Source organism: Argopecten irradians, chromosome 2 (genome assembly GCF_041381155.1).
Source record: "Argopecten irradians isolate NY chromosome 2, Ai_NY, whole genome shotgun sequence".
In the NCBI taxonomy this organism is placed as follows: domain Eukaryota; kingdom Metazoa; phylum Mollusca; class Bivalvia; order Pectinida; family Pectinidae; genus Argopecten; species Argopecten irradians.
Window position 1 is genome coordinate 50,712,907 of NC_091135.1, and position 20,797 is coordinate 50,733,703.

Consider the following 20,797-nt stretch of genomic DNA (forward strand, 5'->3'; position numbering starts at 1 on the left):
ACGAAACATGATGACTATAGGTCATCCTGACCCTTCGGGTCATCTAGGGTCAGGTCAGATGACCTAATAACATTCGTTATGTCAACCACAAATTTCCCAAGTAATTCATTATTTAATTGCTGTCGCTTTCGAAACACCATGTCACCCTCTAACTCGGAATTTTCCTCCGTACCTTCTTCAAAAGACGTCGAATCAGTTGAGTTCCGACTATTCTGACTGACAACAACAATAGACCTTTCACGGTTATTTCCGCACATGCGCACAAACGCTTCCGGAAGGCAACTTATACTTCCGCATTTCTTGACAACTTATAAACAATATGGCGAGCCGCGAACATTTGAACAAACTGAGCGTCGCCGTATTGAGGTCGTTAGCTGCAGAATATGGAGTTGACGTACTTAAGAAGAAAAAAAGCTGATCTGATCAACGACCTGATATCATGTAAAGCTCCTGTTTCTGTATTAACGCCAGTAGTCAACAGATCAACTGATGAGATATCGATACAGACACCTGTGTACCGTGAGGAAAGTTTACCCCCCATTCAACCAGGTCACATATGTCAAAGATGCGCAATATCCTGTGGTTACTTTTAGTGACATATATGACTTTATGGTGGCCCGTAGGAGGGACAGTGGCGAATGTGTGAGCAATTTTAAGGGTCTGGATAGAGCTGTGAAGCACTTCAGCGCAGGAGATGTGAATGTTATAGGCACAGCAAAGGTACAGTACTGTAACTGTTAGGCATAATTATTTTTCGTATTCCCATTTCATAGTCTGCCAAAGGCGATATATTGTTCTTTTTTATGGTATGAGCTTCCTGGTTATGTGTTAAAAGTTAACTCTGACTATAGTTTCATGAATATACATTTGTATATGCATGGCTTGCTCTCTAGTATGTTAAAAGTTTTAAACTCTATACAGTATGGTATTCTATATGCAAATCCACTAATGCCCTTGTTTGGTCCGTGTATACTAAATAGTCTTTATTTTTTCTTATAGGTGACCGATAAAGTCATATACATCAAAGGAACCTGTCAAGCATCTATGAAGAAGCATGTCTATGATGTATATGTGTGTCTGTCCAGCACAGGAGCTAGCTCTGCTTCCATAGATTATGGATACTGTCAGTGTCCTGTTGGGTAAGCATTGATCTAAGGACAAAAATGGAAATTCCAAAATTATTGGTTTTAAAAGCTGACATGAGGTTATGTTAATATTTGTAAATATTGGTTTGCTTTATGATGAAATTCAAATTAAATAATGCATTCTGTTGAAAAGCAAAAGGAACTTGAAATATTTGCTATAAAGTTTATCAAAGAGGACATGTAAACTGCAGAAATGTTGATTTAGTTTCTACTAGGAATATGCTATTTGTTTTATTTTAATTTAGTTAAGTTATTAAAAAGTGTTTGATATGATTCCAGTTTAGCACAGACATGCAGTCATATGGGGAGTATGCTGTTTGCCTTAAGCAATGCAACAAGTGCAACAACTGATACATGCAGTTCAACTTCCAGGCTGTGCGAATGGAATATCCCTCGCCATTCTGTTAAACCAAAGCCAATGAGTGAACTGAAAACAGGTATGACTAATTAAAAAAAAACCAATCTATTAAAAACTCAAGTTCGATCATTTTGAAATATTAAATATTGTACTACGATAGTCTTTTATTTCACATGCTTATAATAATTGCATGTGGAAAATTATCGATCTCGTTTTACTTTCCCATTTTAAAAATGAAAAGTCGTTTCGGAAAGGTAGTGGGCCTTTAATGGATCATAGAATCCTATAAGAAATCCACCCTATACATGTATACTGGTACAGTGGTAATTGTACACAGTTTAACACAGGATATACCAGAAGATATTGTATGGATTCTTAAAACATAGCCTTTAATGACCTTTTTTTAACTTCACAGGAAAACCAACATTGATGCCTGCAAGCATGGATCCTGTGCAAACAGATGACAGCAGTGCGCTGCCTTGTATGTCAGCATTTGACCCGAGACATACATCAACCCGTGGCAATGATGTTGAAAGAACACTAAAGCACTTGACAGATTTAAAAGCTGTATTTCCAAATACTGGTATATATCAACAAAACAACAGTAACAATAACAGTAACTTATGATAATAAATATTATGCATTGAAGTATCTTATTGTATTACATCAATTAAGGCCAATTAAAACTAATAATTGCACTTCTTCATTTCTCGAGATGTCAAAATCTGATAATTCAGTGTTATATTGTTAGTTTCTAGATAAGTAAGAAAGTACTGATTAAGAATCTTAATTAGTATTTTTGTGCTGACAATACACACTGGGAAATGTTTTTTGCATGGAAAGCGAAAGATTAATCTGAAATGGCCTCAATATTTTACAATTGCATGACTAGACAAAATCAAAATTAAAAAAAATAATACAGGTAAAAAACCTTAATTTATACAATAAATTAGCAATATTTTGGGTAATATCTTATGTGCATATTGCCAAGAAATATCTATACACAAAATTACTAGTCTTCGAAGTTATATCATAACCTTTAAAATGAATGGCTTAGCATTCCTATATTTCATCTGTGAAACAGCCAGGGAATTTTGTTTACCAAAGCTAACAACAAGAGTGACTCAAATAAAAATAAAAATTTTGTGTTAGGGTTAGCACATTTGTGGAATATACCAGACACTGCCCCAGATGCTTCTATTGAAATGGAGGTCAGTTCCACAATAGACCCCATGTTTCTGGAGATGGAAAAAATGCTGTTTACAAATGCCTGTAAAGAAAATTGTAAGTCAAAAACTTTACATCACAAAACCTTATCAGAACCACTCAATTAAATAAATAACAACTTGAAGCTCATATAGGGATTGGATTGCGCTTTTATGTTAACCATGCTTGTATGGAGCAATTCCTCTAGGAATATATTCTATGGGGCGCGTTAGCGCCCCATATTGAATATATTTTTAGAGGAATTGCTCCATACAAGCATGGTTAACATAAAAGCGCAATCCAATCCCTATATTTACACTCACACGACTTTTTATTTATACTTTACGCAATAAAATTGTCATTTGAAAGTGACGTAATTATTCAATAAAAGTCGGTCAAAAGTGGGAGGAGCTTACTCAAATGAACAGCGAATTATGACGCTTCACGTAAGATAGAATTATTCATCCGCGACGACAAAAAAGTTCAATATTTTAGTGTTAAATAAACATGACAAACAAAGTAAATTTATGAGATAATTTTATTTAATCAGATCAGATTTTTAAATATATATTCAATTTTGCTAAAAGTTAATATATAGCGTAATAACATAAAGTATTTGTACTCGGCCACATGTGTGAACTCGGTGACCGTTGTGAAGCGAGGCGAAGCTGACGCACACTTACACACTGGAGTTTGCAGAAGTTGACAAAAACCGGTTTTCAAGTAGCTCAATGTGTTTGAGATTGTCGTCTGACTTGACGATATTACATCCTTGGGAGCCATGTGATTATATTATAATCTACGCTTAGATCCATCGCCATCGATAGATTTAATAACTTCACTTGTGTTCGATGGATACAATGTAGCTGTGTTGACGCGTAACTGTCAACACGTGGATTACTAGCGGTGCATGTTTTATAATACACACGATTAAATTCTCAAAAAACAGAGACAAGAGGATATGTTTATAACTGACCTCTGTCAGAGGGTCCCACGCCCGTCCACCCCAAAGACTTGATCGTAGGACGAACACAGACACAGAGGTAATGTTTACATTTGACATCCATCATTTGTAACAAAAGTGAAAGCACTGCACGTCGACCCGGTCGGGATATTTTTCCCGTTTCTTTATACAATTGTTAATTTAAAAAATGTTTGTATCATGTATAAATATAAAACATATATGTATTGTTCATATTTTTCCAAATTTCTATGAAAAACAACGATATACACGTAATGTTGCGTCAAAATGTAAACAAAGCCATGTGTTTCTTTAAAAAAAAGTAGCCCCTTTACGTTGCATAGAACATTTTCATACGCAAGTTCAAAGTTCAATGTTACCATGCAGTTATGGTAAACAAAATCGGCTAGTACTTGCGTATAGTGAACAAGACTAGCAAGTGTAAATATAATATTTTGATTTACAAATATAACTTTACAATATACACCAATTCATATCAATTAGTGCACTGATCAATTAACAATACTATAATAACAGTTTGTTGTTGACAGGTATATGTACGGTACATGTACAATTGACATAATTGACATGAAATTTTTACTGAATTACAGTACCCTCGTTGAGCATAAGTGCAGAACTGGTCAGTTTCATAGAGCATCATACAAGAGACCAGAGGGTATCACAGATGTGGAAAGACTTGCATATTGGCCGCCTGACCAGTTCCATATTTGGAGATGTCTTGAGTGCAGGTGACAACCCAAAGTCTTTAGTAAAAAGGATCTTAAATGGATCAAATCTTGACAGGTAGATATTATCACAAGGGATTATGTATTGTGCGTGCAAGTTTACAATAAGAATTACCTTCATTCCTTAAATTCTGGTAAATTTATAGATCATTCATTTTCAAGTGTTTGTGTACTAAAATCTATGGTTAATGCACAGGAGCCTCAGTAGCCATTTATAGTATGGTCTGACTTCAACAAACAAGTAGCACTGATTTAACTCCTCCCTCACTTTGCATTGCTCAGTGTTATTATTCTCTTGAAACACTGGTCTCCCACCACATCAAAAACTGGCATGTCCTTAAATGAAACTGAGTATTAATATTTAATAGGGCATGAAACAAAAACAAATAAAATAACTAAATGGGGGCAAAGGGAGATAATTTAACTTCATGAAATTGGATAGGTGTATAAACCTGAATCAATTACACTTTATTCTTCAGCTATGATGCACTACCACCTGCTGTACAGTGGGGCATTGACTGCGAAAGTAAGGCTAGAGAACAGTACACACACCTGCAGAAAATGGTCAACCCCAACATCACTTTCGAGGTGGAAAATACTGGCTTGACATTGTGTGAAACTCATTCATTTCTGGGTGCATCCAGTGATGGCAGAGTAATTGAAGGTGACAGAAGTGGGGTGTTGGAAGTGAAATGTCCATACTCGGTCAAGGGGATTAAGGTTAACCAAATGGAGGTACAGGATATTGTTGCCTTGAACAGTAATGACTTCTGCCTTGAGTGTGTAGAGGAAGAGGTACAGTTAAGGCGAAAACACAAGTATTATTCCCAGGTACAGGGGGAAATGGCAATCATGTCTTTGCCATTTTGTGACTTTGTTGTGTGGACAGGTGCACAAAAGAACAACATCTTTGTTGAAAGAATTAATTTTGATATTGATTATGTCAATGCAATGATGCCCAAACTTGTGGAATTTTATATTAAGCATATTTCCCCAGTGTTTTACCAGTAATTATTTGTAATATTCAGAAAGCAATGTGTTCAATCCTAAGTAGAGAATAATTATAATAAAGATGGCTATTGATGACATATTTTTTTATGGCATTCAAAATGTTGCCTGAGTGAAGGCATTCCTTCCTAGTGAGAAAGTGGTCCTAATGTTTTTCACACAAAGACTGAGCTTTTTTATAAAAATTTGGAACTAATTCTTATTTACAAAAGTTGTCACAGTTTCCTTGATAATACATGGTATATTTCAACCTTCTTTTGTACCACCGGTGAGAGGAGCTTTAACTTTTCTCAAATGATACTGCAATGATCCTTAGAGAATATTGTAAGGTTTTGAGTTGATCCAAGATTAAAAAAAATCATTTTGATCTTCACCAGTTTCATTTTTACAATTCAAGTTAGGAAGAACACCTCAGACGGTAGTGGAATTCTCATAACATTAATTAACAGCTGCATAGAAAGTGATTATTCCTAACTGTAATTTGATCAGAAAGTACATACATATGTACACATATATAATTGATGCTTTCAAATTAAAGTAATTGAATATCAAATTTTTAAAAACTTAATAAACCTGTCTTTAATTGTATTCAATAGTTACAATATGTTTGTTTTGTATTCCCTTTTTCTTTAAAGTGAACTATTACATGTACATGTATGTATGAAGTCAAAAGGGATTTAATTTATGTAAAGGGACAATAAATGAGCTCAATATGTTCTGTAATATGTATTGAAAATGAAATCTTTTTTGAATGAAAAAGAAATGAATATTACAGAAATAAATTAGTTTTAAAGTTTGTACTTTTTCTCATTATGTCCATTGTTTGTATGACCATTTTCTAAAACTCTTGGGTCATAGTAGCAACTAGTGGTTAAGGTGTCAATGCCTTTATCTTGATTTTGTAACCCATGTGGACCAGTTGGAAGGTGCTGACAGTTGGTTTTAAATGACCAATAATATAAATTGAATATAAAACAATAGTTACATATACAAAACCAAAAGTATTCTTTAACCTGTTTACAAAACTTGAAAAGTCTGTATCAATGTAGCAGTAACAGGGATCACCACAGGTGAAAATTTTATGATGGATGAAAGTGTGTAATGATTTTTTTTTTCAATAAAAGAATTTATACACAAGCTTTTTGCAAAAAGTTATTTAAAATTACACAATTGATGATATTTAAGTATTTTTCTTTTGCAACAAAACTACTTAATAAAGGTTCATTTATTTCTTGTATCATAGTTATTAGGACAAAAAATCCAACAATTGCTAATTATGATTGGTCCAGCAAAGCTTTACTATAAGTGATCACATTGAAGTCATGATTGGCATAGATACTGTACTTAATTTACTAAAGGGACGTCAAAATTTGTCAACCAACAGATGACTTTAAAAATGTGTGTTGATAATGGTTGCAAAGTAAGTGGCATGACTCCATCAAGAATATGGAAATTTTTTACTCTCCCAATGCTCCTTTCAACATGAATCCTCAATGATGCTATTTCTTGTGTCTCAAAAACTTCATCTGTGGAGAACTGTCCACTAGCACCTTTAAAAGGCGGTATATTCAATTTACATTTCTTTTTTTCTAATACATCTCTTATTGTAAAACCTTTGTCTGCCATGATGCTGTCATTTTCATTAAGTAAATCAATTAATCCTGATTCAATAGTTATTTGACGATCAGATGTTTTTCCTGGCCAACCATCAGAAATAAATGAAATAATACCAGATGGTGTAATACCTACTAAAAACTTGATAGTGGTATGATGCTTGTAATTTGAAAATGTCATACTTTGATTAAGAAGACTTGATGAACGCTGTATAAAAATTTCAGTACAATCGATTATTACTCGGACAGAGGGATATTTCAATCTAAAAGAAGTTGGCATAATCCTATCAATGATATCTCGTGAAGGAAAAGGATTCAAAAAATCTAGTTCTTTCCGCAGAAAGACAATCCAAGTAGAAAAGTACTTTGAAAAAGTTCCTTCTGATATGAGAAATCTATCCGACAAATCAGCAACTAAAAGACCTAACCGCAACCTCATCAGTACAGCAAACAGTTGGTCTACAAGCTCCAAGGATCCAGTAGATGGTCTTTGTCGGTCTGCCAAACTTGAGGACTTCTGCCCTACCCAGTACCTCATCTTCTCTGCCTTTGGTTTAAGGAAACTACAAGAGAATCATTATTAATGTTATTCAAATAACCATGCTGACCAAGTTCACTGAATCAAAGATAACATGAGGAACATATTAGTACACAAGAATGAACCTTGGTTATTTTTCATAATAATTTTACTGACATTACAAATGCATTGAAAGATACTGACCTAAGAAATGTACATCTCAAAAGTAAGGTTCAGTATTAGTTTATAATATATCCACCCTAGCATTCTGGGGTGTAGTTTATATGCACATACAGTATAACACAATTATGGTAATAATATATATTACATATAAAGACAACTTACTTGAACAGCCACAAGAAGACAGTAAATGTAGGTAGCCCAGTGTAAAAACGTGTCTTCTCATCATTATCTTGTATCTTGTGAACCCCCCATTTGGACTCCTGGACTTGTTCTTTGGTCTTTTGCAGCTCTTTCTTCAGTTTTCTGTTTTCCTCAAACAGTGGATCAGGATCACACTGAACTCCTAAAAATGAAGGAATGAAGATTGCAATAGCGTTCACTTAAAAATAGACAATTGAACTTTTATTGATATAGTGCTAAAATCAGAGTTCATACATTTCTTGTTTACAATAGAGACACTACAATGTTTGTCTGCATTTTTTTAAACAAAATAAATGTATAGCTATGTTTAATATATGCCTAGTGGGTTAGATTATAAGTTAACAAACAAATTTAAAAGTGAGATAAGTACAAACCTTTATCAACAAAAGTCTTTGGTTCAGTTGGCTGTACCGTTTGATGTGTCTTACAGTAGTGGTGGGAAAACATGCTGAAGTTATAATTGCTTTCCTCCTCACGTCTTTTCTTAAACTCTGTCTCATTAATTTCCTACAATAAAAATACTTTCTTTTAAAATAGAACAAATTGCTCATAATAAAAACATACAAATTAATCCCAGCTTTCATGTTTAGATTTAAAAAAAACCATAATTCAGATATGTAGAACAGGAAAAAATATACACGATTCCAGCTGTTGAATGCTCCGACCAAGAATCGAACCCGGGTCTTTGGTGTGAAGAACCAAGGCTCTACCGACTGAGCCAATGAAGCATGTTACCAGCTGAGAAACCATATTAAAACTGTACAAACCACACCGACCCGCTCCTTTTACAGATAAGATATTTGCACATAACAGATGTACATATCATGTACATAATTTGAATATGATATGTTAACATAATATACAGTACTGTAGTCTATGGAACTTCAGAAATCCTTAATAAAGCATTTAACACACTTTGACTCCTTCAGTTAAGTCACAGAAGCTTGACGTTTTGTGAATTATATATGGTATACATATATAAAAAAATACCCTATATTCTAGATATATGGATATTTTTTTTATATATTTATACCATATATGATTCACAGAACGTCAAGCTCCTGCGGTTAAGTTGACCATGCATACGCATACGTGCACAATTTGTTAAATCTGTTTGATGTTAAACAGAACTCATGTCTAAATAACAAATATTACCTGCAGCAGGCTTCTCTTTGCCTGTCTATCTGTTCTCGTCTGATCTGCCACGGACGGGGTCTTTTATTTATACGAGAATATCGTCGGCCGGTAGTTTTCGTCTGATGGCTCGTCACTGTGCCACCCGTCGTGAAAATGTTCAGAACATATCCGACTTTCCTCATTTGGCAACCAATTTGCTCTATTTACTGCAGTTACCCATGCCTTTCTTTTCCTCGAGTCCTTCGGAAAACGGAAAAAACTTACACCTCTTTCTTTGGCCTCCTGGTTTTGGCGATTAGAGCATCGGTAAACTACACAGTGATTCACCATCTTTTTGTAACTAATGTAAACAACATTGGAATGCCTTCCGGAAGCGTTTGTGCGCAGGCGCGAAAAGCAGGACCGCGGTTAATGTGAAAAGGTCTATGGCTGTCGGCGGACGCTATCGTCTGTCGACCAAGGAGGAAATAGCTCAATTACACCAAAAGGGTCATCAATGGGGCTGTTGATTCCACCATCAGACTGTAAAGTCGACCCAGATGTTACCTCACAAAGGTACAATGTACATCAGAAAAAATACTATCCTTAATTTAGTCGCCTTTTTACGATTATGCACTAGGGGCAGCAAGTACAATTCTAACGCCCTACCTGTAGGGACAATCCTCTCAGTTACCGGTGTTTGACAATTTGATTTTAAATCCAAATTTCCAAATATTTTAGCAACAGAAAAGATTTTGAATGTCAATAGGATTTGACATCATACATAGCCATAGTAAATCAAACAAATTAAACATGAAACATAAATGCCTATAATGTGGGTTGTTATAGTTTCAGCTAGTTATGAGCAACATCGGTAGAAATTAATTTAGAGTTATCCCCCTTGATGATAGGTGGCGCATAGTACGTTGCGGTCCTGCAATCTCAGCATTCCGCGAAATCTGAATATCGACTAGGCCAAGTGTTCGTAGAAGATCGCGATATTTGTAGATCTAGATCTATATCATTGGATATGTCGTTAAGTAAGCCTTCGTCATATGGGTCGTGGGACCTTCCAAGGCTTAGAAAAGAGTTACGTGCCCGAGGGGCTCGTTTATCTGGAAGGAAGATCGAGTTGATCGAGAGGTTAGTGTCAGGTGTTAAACGTTGTAACTAGCCTACAGTACATGTATAGTCACAATCACAGTACATGCAAGTGCTTGAAGTTTTTGGTAATAGTCAATATACCTAGAATATATATATATTGTTAGACGGGTCTTTGTCAATGCATTAATTTATCTATAACTTCAAGCTTCTGTCATGATTGTGCTGTACGTCTACTGTACACCACCGTATTAATGTCGCTATGTTGACAAACTAATGAGTCGGTACCGTTCACGATCGAGAACGCATCACTATTAAAAGTTTCTTCAAAAGTTTCTCATTGACTGGTTATTTAGAATGCAGTGCCATTTTAATCCTCCTTCATATTATTTTATAATTCCAGTGACAAATACATGTACAGACATGATGCCAGTTGTTATCTTTTTTTTATTTTACATTACTGCAGCATATCATCGTTTGTTTGTTTGTTTGTTTGATTAATTAACGTCCTATTAACAGCTATGGTCATGTAAGGACGGCCTCCATGTATGTGGTGTGTTGCGTGTATGTTGTGCGAGGTGCGTGTCTTGGGAGACTGTGGTATATTCATGTTGTGTCTTCTTGTATAGTGGAACTATTGCATATCATCGTACTGTTTATATATAGAATCTATACATTGAACGTTATCCCCAAACAATAAAGATAGACAGTGTGAGAGAAGAGGATATATGTCATATAGATATTAAACACTATAGTACTAATTAGACAGTCTGACAGTGTTAAGTTCAAATCTGACACAAGTATATGTCCTCTTGTTTTAATGACTCGATTTCACTTAACACCTTGAATTACATTCAGACTGAAATATGAAAATATTGTTTCTTTAATGTGTTGCTTACTTTGTGCCATAGTTTAGTCAATGGCTAGTCAAAATTTGCTTCTATTAAGCGTCTCAATATTTTTTTTAATGTTTAAAACACACTGGGCGTTTATTTGGACGGATAAAGTATTTATAGAGTTATAAGTTATGAAGGGGGGGGGATATTCAACATAATGTTATATGGTCCAGTTGTTCACAAGGTAAACCCAGTTACATATTGTAACATGTTTCCAAATAATAAGATAGTGCCTGTTACATATTAAATAATGTAACATATAGCATTTTCTCATAATATTTGATTTTTCCTACTATTTAAAAACACTAACATGTGCATGCTTTCCAACAACACTGAAACAAAATTTCTTTTGAATAACTGGTCTATGGTAACAAAGCATATACCTTTGGTCTTTCTTTTTTATTGGATTATTTATTTTATTTTCTCTTAATTGTTTCAGACTTGAAGCATATGATAGGAATAAAGACTTTGGTAGGGAAGAGATAGAGCAAGAATTCTGTATGAAAGTGTTGACAAATATAAAGATTTTAATAGTGACACAAGTTTTACAGATTTCACATTAACCACTGTAGAATCTTACCTGCTTCCAATGACAAAAACAATTGACAGTGACGCAAAATTTCTGTATACCAACAGATTTCTTAGGTATTTACGTTTGGCATCAGACAATGACAACTTTTACATAAAATCTGAGTGTCGTGCACAAATGAAGAAAAGTGTGTCCTATGTGGTTGATATTTGTATAGACAAGCAAGGTTGTGTGGTTGAGGGACAATGTGAATGTGCTGCGGGTATGGGTACGAAAGCTCACTGTAAACATGTTTGTGCTGTTTTGTTCGCATGTTGTCAATTTTCTACTGCTAAGGAATTATTAACTGAGGAAACATGTACACAAAAAACTTCAGACATTTCATAAGTCAAAACCATATCATGGAAGCCCAATCAAAGCCAGAGACCTTCCTTTTGCAAAAGAATCCAGTGTGACAGTAAATTTTGATCCACGTCCAGAAGAATTCCGAAATCTTGCAGGATACAAAGATCACTTTAGGTCTGTGTGGTTGAATCATGATATGGTTAACGAATACCCAGTGTCCCAGTTGTTCAAGCCTGCCAACCCATATGCCCTTAATACTGATCATGACTATTTAGATCTAATGCAATCCGACCAGTGGTTAGAGAGTATGAAAATTACTAAAATAAGTACTAAGGAGATTAACGAAACGGAGGAAAATACACGCGGCCAAGCTTTGAACAAAAGTTGGTTCCTGGAAAGGTGCATGAGAATCCACTCCTCCCATTTCGGACGCATCAGCAAGGCAACAGCAAAAACAAACATGATGAGGTTAGCCAGAACATTGACACAATACAACAATACTTCACATACACACAGTGACCCTGACACAGCATCTTTGGCCCTGCAGGTAGGGCGTTAGAATTGTACCTGCTGCCCCTATTGCATGATCGTAAAAGGCGACTAAATTTAGGATCTTATCTTTTCTCTTCTTCCTAACTGACTTTATCTTTCGTAATGCCTCCCTTGGCACCGCCTCACTTTTAGCCTTGAGCTGAGCGTTCGCCCCTGTGAGGAAGGCTCTGGGTTCTGTCCCCTGGCCGAGACACACCAAAGTCTATAAAAGTGGTAGTTTCTGCTCCTGCTTAGCGTTCAGCATACAGGGAGTGGGACGACTGGTTCGCCCGTTGTCAGTATAATGTGACCGGGTGGGATGTGTTGCTTGGTGTCTTCGGCGGCATGCTTCAGTGATATAGCACTATAAAAAGGGCAACAGTTCCACTATACAAGAAGACACAACACGAACATACCGCAGTCTCCCAGTACACTCACCTCGCACAACATACACGCAACACACCGCATACATGGGAGGCCGTCCTTACATGACCATAGCTGTTAATAGGACGTTAATAAATCAAACAAACAAACAAACACAGCATCTTCTCCTGCACCTATACATCATGGACAGACATATGAAGCAAAAGCGCTTAGTCAGTTTGAGATGATCACAGGATTGAAAACACAGAAATGTGGTATATTCATAAGCAAAACACACCCTTACTTGGCTTCCTCTCCTGATGCCCTGCTTGGTGATGATGAAGTTGTTGAAATCAAATGCCCGTACAGTGCAAAAGACAATGTGATTACTCCAGAAACTGTCGGTTATCTAAACATCATCAATGGTGAACTTGTACTTAATAAATCCCATAATTACTATTATCAAATTCAGGGTCAACTTTTTTGTACAGAACGTAAATCATGCAAACTGGTAGTGTACACATTCAAAGACCTGAAAATCATAGCTGTCCCTCGTGATGATGATTTCATTGATGACATGGTCGTTGAACTTATGATCTTTTTCAACCTCAACTTTAAACAAGCTATTCTAGACAGGTTCTTCTACAAAGACTACAACAGGTACTCATTTCAAGACTGAAATCATCACATTCACCTTCAACTAAGTGTATATTGGTGAAATATCTGACTGCATAACTCCAAACTATATCACTTCTATCAATACATATATATTCCTGGATTATGTATCACTATTGATCACATATTATTCTATAATTGCATTCAATGTTAATGAAGGAAGAAGCTTATTATCCTAAAAATATGATGGAAATATAATATATATGATTGACTTCTGATAAATGTACGGCTGTAAAATGTGATGTATGATTCCTCTTAATTATAAACAATCATCATTATTGTTTTGCTATGTCAATTATCATAATCATGAGTTATTGAAAAAAATATTCATACAAAATGCATATTATACAGCTGAATTTCGTCAAGCATTATTACATATTCATTATTTTTAGGGTGCCTAATTAAAACAATATTATAACATTTGCTCTTAACTTGTTTGTACTGACACTAGTATAATAATGTGGTAAGCATTACAAAATAACATATACACATTCTTAAGTTTGTAATGTGTGGACACACCGACACAATTGAGTTAAATACCAACATGTAACAGCTATCAGGTAATTAATGAACATAGGAGGTTTTGTGGTGTTTATTTCTGCTCCTATTGGCTACCTGTAAAAAACCATGAATCCATATCCTTAAATGACATTGGCTGTAAACAGAGTTATATCCTTAAATGACATTAGCTGTAAACAAGATCCTTAAATGACATTGGCTGTAAACAGGGTTATATCCTTAAATGACATTGGCTGTAAACATGGTTATATCCTTAAATGACATTGGCTGTAAACACGGTTATATCCTTAAATGACATTGGCTGTAAACACGATTATATCCTTAAATGACATTGGCTCTAAATAGGGTAGATAGATAGCTATAGATTTGGTAAGGAATAACTTACCAAATTGTGTTCATGCATGTCTAGGAACAATACATCTTCTGAAGTTACAGAGCATAAAGCAAACAAACGTAATTTCACTTGAAAGCTTTGTCTGTGTATTGTTCATAGGGGCTGCTAGTATTTTGAAAGTCTTGGCTAGTCCAATGATTCGTTCAACATGTACACGTTTACTAGAGATTTTTCTGTCTCTGAGCACAACTTTGCCAGTCATCCTGCTTTTCTTTCGAAAGAAAGTGGGAATGTTGATGGTTACGTCTCTAACACCAAACAAATCTTGAACATTGAACCCCTTGTCTGCCATGATAGAATCTCCCGGGTCACAAATGCGGGTCAGATTGCTCCTTTCAACAATCTGACGATCGCTGACCGACCCTCCATAGGCAGGAGATATGTAAGAGACTAACCCACCAGGAGTTGTCCCTACCAACACTTTGATTGTGGTCCTGTTCTTATATGTGGAATAAGTAGACTGCTGTGCTACAGGTGGTCGGGGTTTCTTCACAGGGCACTCTCTTCACAGGGCACTCTGTTCCATCAACAATAACTCTTGTAGTAGAAAATTTAGTTCGAAAATCAGTAGGACAAAAATATCGAACAATATCTCTCTCTGGCCACCACTGTATCTCTTGCCATTGTCTATACATAAAATTAACCCATGTAATCCAAATATTAGCTACAGATGTCTCAGAAATGTTAAATAGTCGACTGAGTTCAAAATTGGTCTTATTTCGTCTTAACTTAATTAAAGTTAAAAAAAAGTTGATTTTCAATAGAAACATTTTCTACATGATTGTACAAGTAATTCAGGTGATTAACACAATCCCCAAGACATGCTAACACAGTTTTAAAATCTGTATATGTAGAGAGCCCTGTATAAAACAAAATACCAGCATCATCTTTTACAAATTGATCAACACTAAGTATAGGAAGATGTGGAGTTTGTGTATGAACATTTGACATACATGTTGTAACATTGACATCTTCTTGAGATGTAGTTACAGATATAGATTCATCGTTCACACATTCTTCATATGCAACATTTAAGTCACTTGAAGGGTCTGTTTCAAAGTATAGCTCCTCTGCAGCTGTAGGACAGATATCAGTTGGTTCTGCATCTGGTTTGCTGTACTGATCTAAGTGTTCTCTTTTTACCTCGTCCTGTTTACTACGTCTTACACATAATCTCTTCGCACGAGCATCAGCATACTCCGATGATTTGACTGGTGTCCACTTAAATACACTCGGCACTGCTCCATCTCTCAGTTGCTTGCGTAAAGGTGAAGTACCTAAAATAAGAATATAGAGACTCTAAATGTGACAGTTAACTTAAATATATCCAGAATTGGCAAAAATTAAAGAAACCATCAAGATTGTGTGTATTTATGAGATTGAATTATTCCATCCATAATAAAAGCTACATTTTATTTTTTTAAATTAGGTTTTAAGCAGAAATTTTTATATTAAACAACCAATCAAGAAATGATTTTTTAATAATATGTTCATGGCATCGAATACCATATTAACATTCATTTTGCAGTAAAATAATGAAGACACATGTACACAATTAATCTGAGAAGCAAAAAACTTGTCTACTCTTTGCACAATTTCAAAAAATCATTTTCAGACATATTATCAGCAATTGTAAGAGATTTCTTTGACATGTCTTACATGTAATCATACATAGAACATCAGAATCAAAAGATTTTACATTTGCAGTGTAACTTACTAATATTTTATGACATGCTTTACATATTTGGGTTTTAATGAGTTCTACAGCATATTTCATTAAAACTTGCACTTTTCAATAGTTCAGAAGAAAAATCAACAGATCATTCATAAAAAAAATTGACGAGTTATGATACATATAGTGTATGTATCACTTTAACTTTGTGTACTCTACATGTGTATTGTATGACCAATAATATTCGGTTTACATTATTTCATTTTTAATTAGATACAATTTTGTTTGTTTGTTTGATTTATTAACGTCCTATTAACAGCTAAGGTCATGTAAGGACGGCCCCCCATGCATGCGGTGTGTTGCGTGTATGTTGTGCGAGGTGAGTGTACTGGGAGACTGCGGTATGTTCGTGTTGTGTCTTCTTGTATAGTGGAAATGTTGCCCTTTTTATAGTGCTATATCACTGAAGCATGCCGCCGAAGACACCAAGCAACACACCCCACCCGGTCACATTATACTGACAACGGGCGAACCAGTCGTCCAACTCCCTGTATGCTGAACGCTAAGCAGGAGCAGAAACTACCACTTTTATTGACTTTGGTGTGTCTCGGCCAGGGGACAGAACCCAGAGCCTTCCTCACAGGGGCGAACGCTCAACTCAAGGCCAAAAGTGAGGCGGTGCCAAGGGAGGCATTAGGAAAGATAAAGTCAGTTAGGAAGAAGAGAAAAGATAAGATCCTAAATTTAGTCGCCTTTTACGATCATGCAATAGGGGCAGCAGGTACAATTAGATACAAGATATATATAAGAGATGAAATGCAATACAACCATCTGGTATTTAGCCAATATGGACCTAAAGGTCGTGTAAATATCAATAAATGATGCATTACCTTCAAAGTACAGATCATATACTTACTGAGAGTGGTATCATCATAGAAGTTGATTACAATCCATCCTTGGACATTTCAAATGTTGCACGATAAGTCAAACAAAATACCTATATATATATCCAAGCAATATTATTAAAAAAACTTGGCTAATATATATAGCTCATTTTGGAATGACCCAAACATGAATGCTGCTTCAACACTCGGCATCATCGACATGAAAATAAATAAATAAAAGTATTAACAAAAATAACAAAAAAAAAAAAACAAAAAAAAAAACAATGAACAAAACATTAATTTGAAAGAAACAAACATTTTAAGTCAGTACATTTGTAACCGTTGAAATCAGTGTTACTTCATTACTCTAGAGCTTCAAGTTCTATCATAGATTTTTATTAAATATTGTAAATGAACCGAAAAATGTGCATAATCTGCATATGTAGTGATTAATGTGTGTTTGTGCATCTCAAGTTCTGTTTTTGAAACATTGAAGGGTCACTTTTACACTGTCAAACCCGTTGTTTATCATAGCTCGTATCCACAAAATGAAAATGTCTATTTCATAAACGTATTAAACAACATATCTTTATATGAAATTAATTTCAAATCCGAACAGGACAGGGCACACATCATTATTATTAAGCTACTGTTGTAGCAGCAAAATATATTTGCATATCTGATTGAAGTCAATCATAACACAGGTGCATGGAAGTTCCTATTGTAATTACTGTATATTCTAATATTGTAATTATTGTAAATACAATATTATGTATTCATAATTTATTAATATTTTTTTAATATCATGATAATGACTTATAGTAATTAATATGATATTTTTTTAAATACTGTAGTATATAGATTTAGAACTTAAAGCACCTGTGTAAACATCGTTTCTGCTACTACAGTAGCTAGCATATAGGATAACCCTTCAAAGATAACACACATGTACTGTACTGCGCACGTTGTCTATGCCTTGTAAATCAACTCCGTATCAAACAACCTTTAACGTGTCATAGAAAACAGAATTAAATAGTAACAATGCCAACCATGGCTTACCATACGTGGTTTCCGATTTATAATCGGCATCTGTGAAGTGACCACTACATACGACGCTGCATTTTGTTGGCACCCACTTAGCAAACTTTCTTTCGACAGCATTTCTTTTTATAGCCGATATCCAGGCATTCCTTAATGTCTTTTCCTTGGGGAAAACATGTCCTCCCCTCTCGCTACAGCAGAGCACACAGCAACACGTCTTTGGCATATTGATCGCGTGAAAATATACGGGACGTAATGTAAAATGTAGGTATCATTAGCCATCTAACAATATAAACCGGAAGTCGACTTGGACCGCAACAACTAGAGCGCCATCTAACTCCAAGCTCAGGGGTGGTAACTGACAAATGTTGGCCATTGATTTCCAATACGATATCTACTGGTTGTTTCTATTACATTTAAAGGGTTGTTACATCAAAGCTTATATTTATGAAAAACATTGAACAATTGATTCATTAAGAGATTTTGTTCCCAAATTAATATGCAGCGTCAACGTATTTAGTGTTGGACAATGTCATCTCGCCAATAATACTATTTTTTTTTAGATCTAGAGCTATTAGACTTATAAATTGAATTTGTACTTTAATATTGATTTCCACCACATTGTTTTAAGAAATAAAAATTGCTATTTCCAATCTGGATAAAATATACCCTTTATTATGTCCCCCAAACGAAGGGGGAGTACATATTGTTTTTGCTCCGTTTCTTATTATCATTTTTACAAGCCGTCAATATAGATATGCAGTATGTACCCTGTACGTGTATCATTAGGGATTTCCATTCAGGAATGAAATCCCTATTGTTATTGTATAATTTGCGTGCCCCTGTGCTTGGGCTAGGTTGAGGTGACCAATATTACATTTCACGGTCCAGAATAGCAGTTGAGATGGGCTGTTTTTATCTTGTACATACGGTCCTTCCACATATTCATAATACTAAATATAACTGTCGAAGACGGATATATATTTGGATCAAATTATCGATGAAAAGTTACATAATACATATGTATAAGACCACGATCGAGTGTATTGTGGGTAGCGATAGGCCTAGGACGTCTCCTTGCAGGCGGTATATGGAATTTTCAAATTATCATTTGCCTAGATGAAATAAATGATTTGTTTTAATGTCCAGGAGACAGGAGTCATCTCGTCTTTCCGTGTCAACACCAAAATAAAACTAACAGGCCTATTCAAGGACACGTCCTTGGCCTAGCTCCTGTAAGATACTGACCGTGTATATATCCAATGTAAATCCTCAGATATATAATTATTTATTCTGTAGTAATAGGCATGTTCGCATGATATATATTAAAAAAAAAAAAAAAAAAAAAAATTGCCGCCGGTGGTGAGAATCGAAAGATCAGAAGATCTGCACGTTAACACTAAGCCAGATATTTCTGCTTTTTTATATACAGTGATTGTTTTTATAAGAAGCAGATAACAAATGCAATGTGCATGTAGCTGTTGTTTCAGCATGAAGAAAAGTGAAAAAATGATAATAACACAAAGTTTTTTGTTGTTCTTTAATATTACTGGTATACGATAATCTTTGTTTCATTGATTTTTTTTCTGATATGCTCGAACGTTGGTGAAGACACCCCCTGAGAGGAATGAGTTAGATTTCGCCGAGACGAAGCACAGGCTCGTGTTACGTTGTACGGAGAAAACGACTTTTTTTAATTTTATACCATGGAATATCAAAGTTATATACAATGAAAAATTGTACAATAGATTTTAGATTATATCTTTCTACTGCGTATGCGTCGTAAAATTCTACTAAGTTGCATGGAAAATCACGATAACTATACAGGAACAGGTAGGCCTTATGTTATACAATGCACAGTCGATGTCGGGAACAGATCCGATTTGATCAAGGACGTATATGAGAAGGATAAGTCACTTATAAATCCTTGGATTTGATGTATTCAACTCAAATATAAAAAAATGAATGCTATTGCCGAAACCTTTTGGACTAGAGATAGTCTTAAGTCTTCAAAGATCGCTTTTTAAATGAATAAGAGAAAAAAAAACAGGAAAAAATCATGATAGCTGTTCGCAACCAAGTGGTACCGTGGTTTCATCGGTTTTCGACGGCGAAAGACCAAAATAGATTTTTACACACAATGTCAAACATCTTCAAGTCAAATCATTAATTTTATATTTCAGAAGGATGTTAATGATGTTTTTGTGCAATATTTCATGTATTTCATCTACTAAACGAAGCATTGTATCCACAAACGCTGTAAGATTTACATTATGTACATTGTAGCCTACGTAGGACTACTGTTTCTTTTTGTCAAAGTGACGTATAAATAATGAAATGTTTTCAGATAAAGTAACACTATTATTTTAAACTATGTTAAGCTGTATATGAGTGCAAATTGCCACCATAATACCACAAATGAATGCTTATTCAATCCATCAAAATGTCAGGTTGCAAGGTCGAATTAACTGGGCTCATATAGAGGACTAAAAAGTGACGTCATTGGAATATTCGGGATCAAATCGTCAAATATAGAAATGGTAATCAGAATAAAGAAATTAATCATTTATTTACCCACAACGCAATATTTTCATATCGCAACTGTTACAGGAAATTCTTATCACCTGGTATCGAGTTCTAGGACTGATTAATCTCGATATTTGTGCTGAAAATATCTGGTTTATTGATATTGTTCCGCTACTTTTGTTGAGTTTGAATTCGCAAATTCGAAGGGCGTCAGAACGTTTGTTTTCAACAGGAATCAACACCGTAGTGATAAAGACCTTCCAAGTG

General features: G+C 35.0%; 2 protein-coding genes and 2 pseudogenes across 2 annotated transcripts; 2 read left to right on the forward strand and 2 right to left on the reverse strand.

Moving 5' to 3' along the window:
* Window positions 1–576: 576 nt before the first annotated feature.
* LOC138315834 (uncharacterized) lies at window positions 577–5,581 on the forward strand. The gene is made up of 7 exons (XM_069257129.1): window positions 577–720; window positions 1,000–1,139; window positions 1,425–1,582; window positions 1,919–2,119; window positions 2,656–2,787; window positions 4,282–4,474; window positions 4,896–5,581. The coding sequence occupies exons 1-7, from the start codon at window positions 610–612 to the stop codon at window positions 5,425–5,427; spliced, it is 1,467 nt and encodes a 488-aa protein (XP_069113230.1). The 5' UTR covers window positions 577–609; the 3' UTR covers window positions 5,428–5,581.
* Window positions 5,582–5,951: 370 nt separating this feature from the next.
* LOC138315833 (uncharacterized) lies at window positions 5,952–9,496 on the reverse strand. Its single transcript, XM_069257128.1, has 4 exons — window positions 9,094–9,496; window positions 8,313–8,445; window positions 7,900–8,080; window positions 5,952–7,600 (listed from the first exon to the last, which is right to left on the reverse strand). The coding sequence occupies exons 2-4, from the start codon at window positions 8,383–8,385 to the stop codon at window positions 6,769–6,771; spliced, it is 1,086 nt and encodes a 361-aa protein (XP_069113229.1). The 5' UTR covers window positions 8,386–8,445; window positions 9,094–9,496; the 3' UTR covers window positions 5,952–6,768.
* Window positions 9,497–10,084: 588 nt separating this feature from the next.
* On the forward strand, window positions 10,085–13,498 carry LOC138316702 (uncharacterized; annotated as a pseudogene).
* LOC138316703 (uncharacterized) lies at window positions 13,377–18,230 on the reverse strand (annotated as a pseudogene).
* Window positions 18,231–20,797: the final 2,567 nt, after the last annotated feature.

What these genes read in the sequence shown, in the direction of transcription:
- LOC138315834 (XM_069257129.1), top strand. Translation starts at nt 610, where the DNA reads ATGGTGGCCCGTAGGAGGGACAGTGGCGAATGTGTGAGCAATTTTAAG. An exon ending in AATGAGTGAACTGAAAACAG is followed by an intron (nt 1,583 to 1,918) that starts GTATGACTAATT and finishes TTAACTTCACAG; the next exon opens with GAAAACCAACATTGATGCCT. An exon ending in AAATGCCTGTAAAGAAAATT is followed by an intron (nt 2,788 to 4,281) that starts GTAAGTCAAAAA and finishes ACTGAATTACAG; the next exon opens with TACCCTCGTTGAGCATAAGT.
- LOC138315833 (XM_069257128.1), bottom strand. Translation starts at nt 8,385, where the DNA reads ATGTTTTCCCACCACTACTGTAAGACACATCAAACGGTACAGCCAACT. An exon ending in AAAGACTTTTGTTGATAAAG is followed by an intron (nt 8,081 to 8,312) that starts GTTTGTACTTAT and finishes CTTCATTTTTAG; the next exon opens with GAGTTCAGTGTGATCCTGAT. An exon ending in GTCTTCTTGTGGCTGTTCAA is followed by an intron (nt 7,601 to 7,899) that starts GTAAGTTGTCTT and finishes ATTCTCTTGTAG; the next exon opens with TTTCCTTAAACCAAAGGCAG.